Genomic DNA, 14,353 nt, shown 5'->3' on the forward strand with positions numbered 1-14,353 from the left:
ATGTGCCCCCTTTACAGTAGTAATGCTCACATGTGCCCCCTTCACAGTAGTAATGCTCACATGTGCCCCCTTCACAGTAGTAATGCTCACATGTGCCCCCTTCACAGTAGTAATGCTCACATGTGCCCTCTTCACAGTAGTAATGCTCACATGTGCCCCCTTCTCAGTAGTAATGGTCACATGTGCCCTCTTCACAGTAAAAATGCCCAGATATTTGCCCCTTCACAGTGGTAATGCTCACATGTGCCTCCTTCACAGTGGTAATGCTCACATGGTCCCCCTTCATAGTGGTAATGCCCAGGTGTGCCCCCTTCACAGGGGTAATGCCCAGGTGTGCCCCCTTCACAGGGGTAATGCCCAGGTGTGCCCCCTTCACAGGGGTAATGCCCAGGTGTGCCCCCTTCACAGGGGTAATGCCCAGGTGTGCCCCCTTCACAGGGGTAATGCCCAGGTGTGCCCCCTCAGTGTTTTGCATTTCTTTCTGACAAAGCTACCTGGTTCTGGCCCGCAAAATTTATACCATGTCTAGTGCAGCCAAACGGATCCGTTCTGACAGACAATGTAAGTCAATGGGCACGGATCTGTTTTCTATGACACAATCTGGCACAATAGAAAATGCATCCGTCCTCATTGACTTTCAATGGTGTTCAAGATGGATCCGTCTTGGATATGTTAAAGATAATACAAACGGATCCGTATAGAACGGATGCAGACGGTTGTATTATCTGAACGGATCAGTCTGTGCCGATCCATGACGGATCCGCACCAAACGCGAGTGTAAAAGTAGCCAAAGTAAAACAAGAAGACAGTTACTAAGGTATAAAAGTAGGTCCCAAGTTGGACTGGAGGAAATAAATGCATTCTTGCATCCGATAGAAATGAAACATTTAACACAGGACCAGAAACAAGCCCTAGAACCACCAATAACTACAATAAAGATTGATAACATTCTTAAGGCTATCGTTAAAAATAAGTCTCCAGGGCTAGATGGTAATCCCTTCGAGGTTTATGATAGATATAAATAGGTTTTAATGCTTAAATTGCTGGAAATGTGGAATGATTCTAAAAGCAACAAGATTTTGCCTGCCTCATTAAGTGAAGCACTGATTACTTTAATATTAAAACCTGATAAAAACCCTAGTTTAATGGATTCATATCGTCTGATATCCTTGATAAATACAGATAATAAGCTATTGGTGAAAATATTGGCAAATAGATTAAAGGGCGTGTTGGTGTCACTTATACACGAGGATCAGAGAGGGTTTATGCCTGGAAAATCAACATCGGATAACATTTGGAGATGTTTTCTAAATATGCAGTTGAAAGCAAGTAATACTGGCCAACAACTAGTAGTATCAATCAATGCTTCGAAAGTGTTTGACACAATTGAATGGCCGTTTTTGGTGGTCACGTTAAAAAAAAATTGGGGATAGGAGAAGAGTACATATCTTGGATTACACTTCTTTACACGGATGTTAAAGCCAAAATAATAGTAAAAGATGAGATATCAGACTTGTTTGGAATACAGAGAGGAGTAAGACAAGGATGTCCTTTATCTCCTTTACTTTTTACTATTGCAGTATAGCCTCTCGCCTCTTTAATAAGACAAGATAAGGATATTAAGGGGTTTGTGTTTGGGAACTACGAAGAAAAAAATCTCATTATATGCAGACGACTTAATGTTATATATTGGATCACATGACTCCTTGTTACGTATATTTGAATTATTCGAGAGGTTCGAGAAAGTAGCCGGATTAAGAATAAAATGGGATAAGTCGCCTGTATCCCCCTAGATACATTAGGAGACTTTGTACCTGGTCCCTTGGAGATCAAAAAGGTAGAAGAAAATGAAATATCTCGGTATTAAAGGGTTTCTATCACTTCGTATGACATAATTAGCTGTCAGACACTAGCGATCTGCTAGTGTCTGCTCTGGCCAACCATCCTACTATAATCACTTGTGGGGCAGCGGTTTTGCTAAAAAACTAACTTTTATAAATATGCTAATGAGCCTCTAGGTGCTATGTGGGCGTCATTCGCACCTAGAGGCTCCGTCTACCTTCATACACAGCGGCCGCCCAGCGTGTCCCTCCAGCCCGCCCATGTCCTCCTCCGTGTGACGCAGCAGACGAATTCTCGCGCATGCGCCGTGCGCGGCTGTATTCGGCGCATTTGAGATGTCTGAGCTCGGAGCGGTCAGACATTCAATGCGCATGCGCCGAATACAGCCGCGCATGCGCATTGAATGTCTGACCGCTCCGAGCTCAGACATCTCAAATGCGCCGAATACAGCCGCGCACGGCGCATGCGCGAGAATTCGTCTGCTGCGTCACACGGAGGAGGACATGGGCGGGCTGGGGGGACGCGCTGGGCGGCCGCTGTGTATGAAGGTAGACGGAGCCTCTAGGTGCTAATGACGCCCACATAGCACCTAAAAGGCTCATTAGCATATTTATAAAAGTTAGTTTTTTAGCAAAACCGCTGCCCCACAAGTGATTATAGTAGGATGGTTGGCCAGAGCAGACACTAGCAGATCGCTAGTGTCTGACAGCTAATTATGTCATACGAAGTGATAGAAACCCTTTAAAATAACAGCAGACCCACAGGATTATGTAAAATTAAACCAAATACCTTTAATAAGCAAAGTAAGAGAAAAGATTCAAGCGTGTAAGAAATTTCCTTTATCTATGGCATGTAGAATTTCCCTGATTAAAATGCGTTTGTTACCAATGATTAATTATATATTATGGAATGCTCCAATTGAGATCCCCAAAAAGATTTAAAAAATTTTAGAGAATTTACTTAGTGAGTTAATATGGAGGGGACGTAAGCCTAGAATGAGATTACAATTTTTACAACTTCCAGAAAGTGAGGGAGGATTGTCCGTTCCAGATATAAAGATGTATTTTTTAGCAGGTCAACTAAAGAATTGCTTGGATTGGGGGAAAACTCTAGTTTGTAGTGCAATCCTAAGTTCAGTGGATACAAATATGTTAAAGAGTAGGATATGTCAAGTATTAGGGACAGGTATCCATCTATAGGACCATACCAAATGTTCAACAACAATGTTACTGATGTATAAAACTTGGCTAAAAATTCGAACCTTGGGTTATATGAGGATACCCTATTATGGAATAACTTGTACTTGAAAGCACTAACTGCAATTGAAAAAACACCTTGACAGAAGTATGAGATATATAAGATGGGACAGATCTGGAAAAATTGAGGTATTATAGGGTTTCAAGAAATTAAAGAAAGATATGGAGTTCTGGACAAGGAATATTTTTATTATATCCAATTAAGATGTGCGGTTGGAGCATGTATAAATGAATATAAGGGTATCCTGAAATTTCCTTTGCCACTAAAGAATATTACTGAAATGACAATGGGAAAAAGAAGGATTGCTGCTATCTATAATAATATATTACATTAAGGAAACAAAAAAATGGGAGTTAGGGTAAATTTACATAAATGGGGGAATGGTGGACTCGAGGAATGTAGAAGCATCTTCTCAGAGATGAGGAAAATGTCGTCTAATCCAGCTCATAGGATGATCCAGTTTTTAGTGGTCTATAGACTGTACTATTCCCCAGCTAAACTAATGCAATATTACAAGAATAAGGTTTTTAAATGCCATAAATGTGGAGAGGTAGGGGTGGATGATATTCACTTATTCACTGTTATTATATTCAAAAATTCTGGAGGGAGGTGATCACTCAAATAAGGGTTTGCCATCAAATAAATATATCGGCCACCATTGAAAAGTGTATATTAGGTAATACGGGTGATCTAGGGAGATGGTAGCTAAACTATTGTTTCAAGCAAGACTGTGTATAGTGAAGAATTTAATAGAAAGAAGGGCTCCTACGATCAAGATGTTGGAAAGGTTGGTCAAATGCTCTATAGCATGTGAAAGAACTTATCTTAATTCCCAGGAGGGGGGGGGGGGGGCTGGGGAGATTTCCCTTCCGTTTGTATATAATGGAAGGGAATGGTAGGTAGTGGGAAGAGGAAACGTCAGTACCAAGGGAGCAGAGGGTGGGGGAGTGGAATGAATTAAAGTCTATTATATGAAATTAATTGAAAAAAAATTCTAACACATTTGTAATGTTTTGTATGATTTTATATGACTATTGACCGGTAATACTTTGTATGTTTTATTTTAAAAAAATAAAATAAAATGTGGTCTGCACTAGCAATTAATATTACCCTATCTCTTGTACACCCTGGGGTGTCATGTGTTATAACATGGTATACAGCCATTTGTTATAGCATGGTCGACCAGAACCCTTCCCCATATTTAGCCTAGTGATGTTTATTTACTTTTTATAATACTGTATGTGATTTGTTTGTGATATTTAATCTCACTTTGTAAATATATCTATTCACTTAGCCTGCGTAAGTTTATTCATTGTCAAATCTTTTACATTCATACACTCTTTTACAGATTCCTTATGCTGGATCAACTGGAGATGGAGGCTTTTGTGAATACGTATAAACAGTTGCCACTGAAACGCCAGGTGATACATTTTTAGTGTGTAATGGTGCGTTGTGATCCTAATATATTTCCACAAGTGGAGCTCTCTAAGCTGTGCATATGACCAAAAGTAGACAAGCTACTGGCATGGTACAGAGGTCTGAGCAATGTGCCGATCTTGTATTAGCTCAGACATCTGAATGTGTTTAAAGGGACTACTGAAGGACATAGCGTATTCTACTCGAGGAGGTAGCTGTTTTGTAAGTGACAGAAATGGTGTGAGAATTAAAAAATAGTATGTAATGGTAAGAGGAATCGCTAATAATATACAGTACAGACCAAAAGTTTGGACACACCTTCTCATTCAAAGAGTTTTCTTTATTTTCATGACTATGAAAATTGTAGATTCACACTGAAGGCATCAAAACTATGAATTAACACATGTGGAATTATATACATAACAAACAAGTGTGAAACAACTGAAAATATGTCATATTCTAGGTTCTTCAAAGTAGCCACCTTTTGCTTTGATTACTACTTTGCACACTCTTGGCATTCTCTTGATGAGCTTCAAGAGGTAGTCCCCTGAAATGGTTTTCACTTCACAGGTGTGCCCTGTCAGGTTTAATAAGTGGGATTTCTTGCCTTATAAATGGGGTTGGGACCATCAGTGGCATTGAGGAGAAGTCAGTTGGATACACAGCTGATAGTCCTACTGAATAGACTGTTAGAATTTGTATTATGGCAAGAAAAAAGCAGCTAAGTAAAGAAAAACGAGTGGCCATCATTACAGAAATGAAGGTCAGTCAGTCAGCCGAAAAATTGGGAAAACTTTGAAAGTAAGGGCTATTTGACCATGAAGGAGAGTGATGGGGAGCTGCGGCAGATGACCTGGCCTCCACAGTCACCGGACCTGAACCCAATCGAGATGGTTTGGGGTGAGCTGGACCGCAGAGTGAAGGCAAAAGGGCCAACAAGTGCTAAGCATCTCTGGGAACTCCTTCAAGACTGTTGGAAGACCATTTCAGGGGACTACCTCTTGAAGCTCATCAAGAGAATGCCAAGAGTGTGCAAAGCAGTAATCAAAGCAAAAGGTATCTACTTTGAAGAACCTAGAATATGACATATTTTCAGTTGTTTCACACTTTGTTATGTATATAATTCCACATGTGTTAATTCATAGTTTTGATGCCTTCATAGTCATGAAAATAAAGAAAACTCTTTGAATGAGAAGGTGTGTCCAAACTTTTGGTCTGCACTGTACATTGATAGGGCCCGGAAAAATAGACCAATGCAGGACCTTAAAGAGTGGAAGTTAATGATATAAAAGTTGATTGGTGCTTGTTTAAAGGACATTGAATGTGCAGCAAACAAGCCATTCTTTTTAGATAAATTGGTCTCCTATAACTGATGTAGTAAATATGTCTGCATCAATTTATTTGCTGATGGGGACCCTCTTGTATGACACTTTGATGCATCTGCCTAATCCGTCCGCTGATGAAGATGATTTTCCAGTTCATCCCTCATAACAACGCCACAGGAGGAAGTCCTCTTGACCTGCCCTGGACAAAATACAGAGATGTTAAAAGGAACCTCCCTCCATCATGTGTTCTTCCTGTCCTTACAGAGCCGAGAGAAGATCTCTGCTTTAATTGAGAAGATTTTCTACAAAGAGGCCCTCAAGGTCTTCTAAGCCAGGGGCTGGGTAATGGGGTTCTTTCTACCCTTCCAGTCCCTGGTTAGCCTTGCTAGCACTTTTCTAAACAAAGGTCCCCTAGTGTCCTCCATAACCCACTTGGCTGCCTGACGCTTTTGAGCCTACAGGTGGGTTTTTTGTCAGCCTGGTTTCAATAGGGTGGGTTTATTTGTCCTTGCCTTATTTGGCCTTGCCAGCACCTCCTGGGGAGGAGGTCCCAGGCTTGCTCCTGACCCTTATGAAGTGACTAGTGAAGCTTCCTGGTACCTCACTGTTGATGGCTATGGGTTCATGCACCTCAGATCTGCTACTCTTTTTCAAGGTTCACAGCAGGATACTGCCCCAGTGCCCAGGAAACAGTAAGCAGCTTATATTGGCACATGAATCTCCACTCCAAGGTTCAGTATGGGTTATAGTGGTTGGCAAAGAAGCTGCATGACGGTATTGGGGGTGACACGATAGGTAAGTCAGGGCTCCAGATGGCGACCAAAACGGTCCCTTTTTCGTATGCGGCGCTCATGAATATACATTAAAAGCAGAAACAAACAAATTGAAGGTTTATGTCCGTGTTTAGGCTTGTGATAAAATAGTTTTGTGGATTGTTCCCATGTGCTTCGGTCACTTATGTATAAAGCTTAGGATATATCCAAAACCTTTGACACGTAATTCCTGTGTCTATTGAATCAATGCATTAGTTGGTAGCTAGTTCACGCTTAGGTATGCATTTTGTGACAATCGATTCTCATTCACATGGATGTGTCCTTGGTAGACTTGTCCATTATTTGTCAAACTCAAGCTGCCATATAGTAAAAGTTGATGCAACTGCTTGCTTCCATGTGATGGAATAGTCCAAACAAATATGGATTATATTTGGAGGCCGTTCATCGCTGTCCACATTTAAATGTAACAATATTATATGTTACTCACGACCCAATGCGGCTGCCTCACTGCTTCTGATTCCGGACTCTCAATACAAATCTCCCATGTGCTGCTCTTAGCTGTTGTTCATGCACGCTGTGAGATTACCGAGACGTCCACTTCAACTAATGCTGTTTCTCCCCGTGTCTGCGATATGGTACCATCCACACTGCCTGCTTCAAAAACCGCACCAGACGCGTTTCGGAACAAGTTTGTTCCTTCCTCAGTGGTGTATAATATAAATGAAATAAAAAAACTGGGACCTCATTTTTAAAACAATTCAAGTAAGTTAAAATATACGGACCGGATCAACTTAACATGGGTCATTATTATTAGAATAGCACATACAGTAGCTGAACTGGATAAATATAGCCAAGATTGCTAAGATTTTAATAGTTCATAATTCACACAATGTGTTTACATATTTTATTAATGATTTAGTGTCATAATGTAAAGAATTATTTATATCGTATTGTGCACATGATTATCGCTGGGGATTGTAATTATAACCTCGTACCAGTTGTACATTTTTACATGCCTATATTATAACTTACTACCTATCATGTAAAAACTATGTACAGTATGCTGTCAGTATGGGATCTGCGTCTCCACCGCAGGGTGGCAGATCGCTGTCTGCACATCGCAGCACTATGGGTCCCAGTACTGGCTTACCTTGTAGGAGACGCAGGCGCCTGCCAGCATACCGCCGCATCCGTCCTCACTGCCAGGTGCCTCTCCCTTTCTTATAGGAGTAGGCAGCTTGTTTCTGATTCCCATCCCCACCCGGAGGCGGGACTATTTGTATTTAAGGCAGCTTCACTCATCATGAAGTGCCCAAGCGTGGTTGTTGTACCTCTTGACTCCCGCTGAATCGTCCCACTGTGTCTGTTTATTGGATTTCCTGGATTCTGACCTCTGCTTCCATTTGACTACGCATCTGCCTGCTGTCTGTTTATTGGATCACCTGGATTATAGACCTCTGCACTGCCTGACTACGCGTCTGCCCATCTCCTCCTGTAAGTCTGCCTGGATCCAGACCCTGCACTGCCTGACGACGAGACCGCTTATATCTGCACTGCCTGACTACGCATCTGCCCATCTCCTCCTGTAAGTCTGCCTGGATCCAGACCCTGCACTGCCTGACGACGAGACCGCTTATATCTGCACTGCCTGACTACGCATCTGCCCATCTCCTCCTGTAAGTCTGCCTGAATCCAGACCCTGCACTGCCTGACGACGAGACCGCTTATATCTGCACTGCCTGACTACGCATCTGCCCATCTCCTCCTGTAAGTCTGCCTGAATCCAGACCCTGCACTGCCTGACGACGAGACCGCTTATATCTGCACTGCCTGACTACGCATCTGCCCATCTCCTCCTGTAAGTCTGCCTGAATCCAGACCCTGCACTGCCTGACGACGAGACCGCTTATATCTGCACTGCCTGACTACGCATCTGCCCATCTCCTCCTGTAAGTCTGCCTGGATCCAGACCCTGCACTGCCTGACGACGAGACCGCTTATATCTGCACTGCCTGACTACGCATCTGCCCATCTCCTCCTGTAATTCTGCCTGAATCCAGACCCTGCACTGCCTGACGACGAGACCGCTTATATCTGCACTGCCTGACTACGCATCTGCCCATCTCCTCCTGTAAGTCTGCCTGGATCCGGACCCTGCACTGCCTGACGACGAGACCGCTTATATCTGCACTGCCTGACTACGCATCTGCCCATCTCCTCCTGTAAGTCTGCCTGAATCCAGACCCTGCACTGCCTGACGACGAGACCGCTTATATCTGCACTGCCTGACTACGCATCTGCCCATCTCCTCCTGTAAGTCTGCCTGAATCCAGACCCTGCACTGCCTGACGACGAGACCGCTTATATCTGCACTGCCTGACTACGCATCTGCCCATCTCCTCCTGTAAGTCTGCCTGGATCCGGACCCTGCACTGCCTGACTCTGAACTTTGTGTTGCCTGTATCTGTCAAGTGACTTTTGAATACTGTCTGCCAGTAAAGACCATCTGTTCCTTTATTCTGCCTTTGTTGGACTCTGTTCACACTACTGCAGGTAGTTGCATTCAAGGTAACAGGTGCAGACACCAGGGTCCTGACTCTGAGAGTCAGCAGTCAGCAATATTTGACCTAATTCCCAGTCCTCTATCAGCTGACACAGAGGATCCACATCCTCTGGTCTTAACATATGCGTTTTACTCATTAATTTCTTAGACTCCAAATTAATGAATTTTCTTATTCTCCAATTGTGAATCTAATATGACCAGATTATTGATATGCATTATATTCTAATCATCATATAAAATATTTTATATTCGGGGGGTTTGATGATATTTTATTGAATGTTTTATGTAATTGTCCAAATTTAATTAAGTAAAAACACTTCCAAATTGTTGTCAGCCAGCCGCATTTATTGTGATTATTACATTATGGTTCACTATACTTTTTCGGACATGGTTTGATGTAGTCGTCTCTCTGCAGGAGTGTCGGGAGTGGTTTTTACATGATATGGTTTATGTACGGTAATTTGAGTGGATATCACTGTAAAAATGATTCTGAAACTGTGCATTATCTGTATATGAAAAACTTCAAATAAAAATATATTTATTTAAGAAGAGATATGGGCCTATATGACCCCACCAATATATGATCTTTCCCAGGTTTTGGGAGAACAATGATACAGGCCTAGCGGTCACTATATTGTTGAATAACTGACATAAATGGGTCCCAGAGAAGTACTAAGTATCTTACAATATTCATTGCTAAAGCCATCCGCCCCGGGTCCTTAGACAACATCATGGTTTTTATAACTTGTAAGACCTCATCGAAGCTCATGGGAGCGTTCAAAATAGTTCTATGGTCCTCTGATAATTCTGGTGTCTGTGCTTTCTGTAAGAAAGCATAATTTGTAGCCTCATAGTCTTGAGGCCAAGCGTAGAGAGACTCAAAAAAAATTCTGAAATTCTTTGTTAATCTCGTTAGGATGTGTTCTCGTAAGGCGTGAATGCGATTTCAATGCTGCAACTCTAGTAGCCTCTCTAAAGGGTCTGGTGAGGGAAGCCAGGAGCCTGCCAAGTTTATCACCCCAGCAAAAGTATATATGTTTTTGATCATGTAAATCTGTAGAGCGCCTGCTTGTGGGTTAACAAATCTGCATGTGCTTTTGAATTCAAGTACTCCTGACGAGTCTCTGGCGTATTAGATCATTTGAACTGTGGAAATGTTAAAGTAAGCTGTTTCTGAGCAGCAACAATGGATTCTACTAATATCACGGACGTTCCCGCGACAGGTGGAAGGAGATCGGTGAGACTGGCAACACGTGGTTTGATCTGACAGGTTTCCCTTCTGGATCAATAGGCATCTGTATTGTTTCTGGTAATGACCACACCCCTTGCCTCAGGTGTTGCTAATGTGGTCATTTAACCCCTTCACGACCCTGCCATTATTTACCTTAAGGACCAGGCCATTTTTTACAAATCTGACATGTCACTTTATGTGGTGATAACTTTAAAACGCTTTTACTTATCCAAGCCATTCGGAGGTTGTTTTCTCATCACATATTGTACTTCATGACAGTGGTAAATTTGAGTCAAAATATTTTATTTTTATTTATAAAAAAAATACAAAATTTACCAAAAATTTCAATTTTGCTGCTTTTAAAACAGTGATACCTCCTAAAATAGTTTTTACTTTACATTTCCTATATGTCTACTTCATGTTTTGTTTCATTTTCTAAATGACATTTTCTTTTTTTGGGACGTTAGAAGACTTAGAAATAAATCTTGAAATTTTTTAGAAAATTCCCAAACCCATTTTTTTAAGGACCAGTTCAGGTCTGAAGTCACTTTGTGAGGCTTACATAATAGAAACCACCCATAAATGGCCCCATTTTAGAAACTACACCCCTCAAGGTATTAAAAACTGATTTTACAAACTTTGTTAACCCTTTAAGTGTTCCACAAGAATTAGAGGAAAATGTAGATGAAATTTCAGAATTTCACTTTTTTGGCAGATTTTCAATTTTAATAAATTTTTTCCAGTAACAAAGCAAGGGTTAACAGCCTAACAAAACTCAATATTTATTACCCTGATTCTTTAGTTTACAGAAACACTCCATATGTGTTGGTAAACTGCTGTACGGGCACACGGCAGGGCGCAGAAGGAAAGGAATGCCATATGGTTTTTAGAGGGCAGATTTCACTGGAATAATTTTAAGTTGCCATGTCACATTTGAAGACCCCCTGATGCACCGCTAGAGTAGAAACTCCAAAAAAGTGACCCCATTTTGGAAAATACACCCCTCAAGGTATTCAAAACTGATTTTGCAAACTTTGTTAACCCTTTAAGTGTTCCACAAGAATTAAAGGAAAATGTAGATGAAATTTTAGAATTTCACTTTTTTGGCAGATTTTCTATTTTAATACATTTTTTCCAGTAACAAAGTGTCACGGTCTCTCCTGTGATGGGGGTCAGAAGATCTTGGAGACTGGCTGCACGTGATGTGATCTGACAGCCTCTCTGGTTTCACTTGCTTCTGTGTTGTTGCTGGGTATGACCACGCCTCTGGTCTCAGGTGTAGCTTCAGTGGTCATTCCAGCTTCTCTATTTAGTCTGACCACACCCATCATAGTATGCGGTTGATAGCTCCTTTTGGATGTTGGAAGTGCTGGTTTTGGTCCTCCTGAGTTCCTGCTCGTCCACCTACTTTAGGAAGTTAAGTGTTTTTCCTTTTATTGTTTGTTGTATTTCCCCTACCTTTTGGTATTAGGCCTGAGGGGGTCTCCTGTTCCTTCAGCTGGGAAGGAACAGGCCATCCATTGTTGTACGAACATTATCTCCAGGGCCCTGTTAGGGTGAGATAGGTCTTAGGTTCCTGTGTATGAACATTCCTACCATCAAGGTCTGTTCATACTGATAGTAGTCAGGGCTTGGAATAGGGACTCACTAGGTGTAACCATTCCCCTATCCCTAGTTTCCAGCCTTAATACCTTTCCCCTCCCCCCTCTGTTTTCGATGTGGAGTTAGTTCACACAACATGCCGTGACACAAAGCCAGGGTTAACAGCCAAACAAAACTCAATATTTGTTACCCTGATTCTGATACTGATACAGAAACACCCTATTTGTGGTCGTAAACTGCTGTACGGGCATACGGCAAGACGCAGAAGGAAAGGAACGCCATATGGTTTTTAAAAGACAGATTTCACTGGGATAATTTTAAATTGCCATGTCACATTTGAAGACCCCCTGATGCACCCCTAGAGTAGAAACTCCAAAAAATGACCCCATTTTGGAAACTATCTGATAAGGTGGCAGTTTTGTTGGTACTATTTTAGGGTACATATGATTTTTGGTTGCTCTCTATTACACTGTTTGTGAGGCAAGGTAACAAAAAATAGCTGTTTTTATTTTGTTATTTACAATGTTCATCTGACAGGTTAGATCATGGGGTATTTTTATAGAGCAGGTTGTTCGGACGCGACAATACCAAATATGGCTACTTTTTGGTTGTTTGTTTCAGTTTTACATAATAAAGACTATGGAACTCTCTGCCTGAGGAGGTGGTGATGGTGAGTACAATAAAGGAATTCAAGAGGGGCCTGGATGTATTTCTGGAGTGTAATAATATTACAGGCTATAGCTACTAGAGAGGGGTCGTTGATCCAGGGAGTTATTCTGATTGCCTGATTGGAGTCGGGAAGGATTTTTTTTATTCCCCTAAAGTGGGTAAAATTTAGCTTCAGTTTTTTTTTTTGCCTTCCTCTACATCAACTTGCAGGATGACAGGCCGAACTGGATGGACAAATGTCTTTTTTCGGCCTTATGTACTATGTTACTATGTAAAGCATTTTTAAAAATAAAATAAAAATTTTGTGTCGTTTTTATTTTTTGGGCGACTGTCTTATGTAGGGGCTCATTTTTTCAGTATGATATGATGGTTTGATTGGTACTATTTTAGGGTGCATAGGACTTTTTGATCGCTTGGTATTTCACTTTTTGTGATGTATGGTGAAAAAAAAAATTGCTTTTTTGCCACACTTTTTGTTAAACAAAAAAAAAAAATCAGGTTTAAGTTTCTCCATATTCTGAGAGCCATAGTTTTCTTATTTTTTGGGCGATTGTCTTCGGTAGGATCTCAATTTTTTGTGGAATGAGATGACGGTTTGATTGGTATGATTTTAGGGTGCATATGACTTTTTGATTGCTTGGTATTACACTTTTTGTGTTGTAAGGTGACAAAAAAATAGCTTTTTGACACCGTTTTTTTTTTTTTTTTTTTTTTTTAATTGTTCACCTGAGGGGTTAAGTCATGTGGTATTTTTATAGAGCAGGTTGTTATGGATGCGGCGATACCTAATATGTATACATTTTTTTTTGTTTGTTTGTTTTTTCTTCATTTCATTTAACACAATGAGGAAAATAAATTGTCAGATGACATGCAGAATGCAAAAATAAATTCCCCATTAAAAGTGTCCTGTCTGACCCAGGAAGAAGTACATCAGCGGCTTAAAAAGATTAAAATAGACAAATCGCCAGGACCGGATGGCATACACCCCCGTATCCTAAAGGAATTAAGTAATGTCATAGCCAGACCCTTATTTCTGATATTTGCAGACTCTATACTGACAGGGAATGTCCCACAGGATTGGCGCGTGGCATATGTGGTGCCAATATTCAAAAAGGGGCCAAAAACAGAGCCTGGAAACTATAGGCCGGTAAGTTTAACATCTGTTGTGGGTAAACTGTTTGAAGGTTTTCTGAGAGATGCTATATTAGAGCATCTCAACGGAAATAAGCAAATAACGCCATATCAGCATGGCTTCGTGAGGGATCGGTCATGTCAAACTAATTTAATCCGTTTCTATGAAGAGGTAAGTTCTAGACTTGACAGCGGCGAATCAATGGATGTCGTATATCTGGACTTCTCCAAAGCATTTGACACTGTACCGCATAAAAGGTTAGTATATAAAATGAGAATGCTCGGACTGGGAGAAAACATCTGTATGTGGGTAAGTAACTGGCTGAGTGATAGAAAACAGAGGGTGGTTATTAACGGTACACATTCAGATTGGGTCACTGTCACTAGTGGAGTACCTCAGGGGTCAGTATTGGGCCCTATTCTCTTCAATATATTTATTAATGATCTTGTAGAAGGCTTGCATAGTAAAGTATCAATTTTCGCAGATGACACTAAACTGTGTAAAGTAATTTACACTGAAGAGGACAGTATACTACTACAGAGG

The 14,353-nt window shown here is 41.1% G+C and overlaps 1 protein-coding gene across 1 annotated transcript in view; it reads left to right on the forward strand.

Annotated features, from left to right (window-relative positions):
* BBS1 (Bardet-Biedl syndrome 1) overlaps positions 1–14,353 on the forward strand; it is a 398,008-nt gene that overhangs the window by 220,309 nt on the left and 163,346 nt on the right. The window contains exon 8 of the mRNA XM_040410173.1: positions 4,448–4,520. Within this exon, the coding sequence (XP_040266107.1) occupies positions 4,448–4,520 (73 nt within the window). The remainder of the gene's footprint in view (positions 1–4,447; positions 4,521–14,353) is intronic.

The sequence above is a fragment of the Bufo bufo genome, chromosome 10 (genome assembly GCF_905171765.1).
Source record: "Bufo bufo chromosome 10, aBufBuf1.1, whole genome shotgun sequence".
Classification (NCBI taxonomy): Eukaryota; Metazoa; Chordata; class Amphibia; order Anura; family Bufonidae; genus Bufo; species Bufo bufo.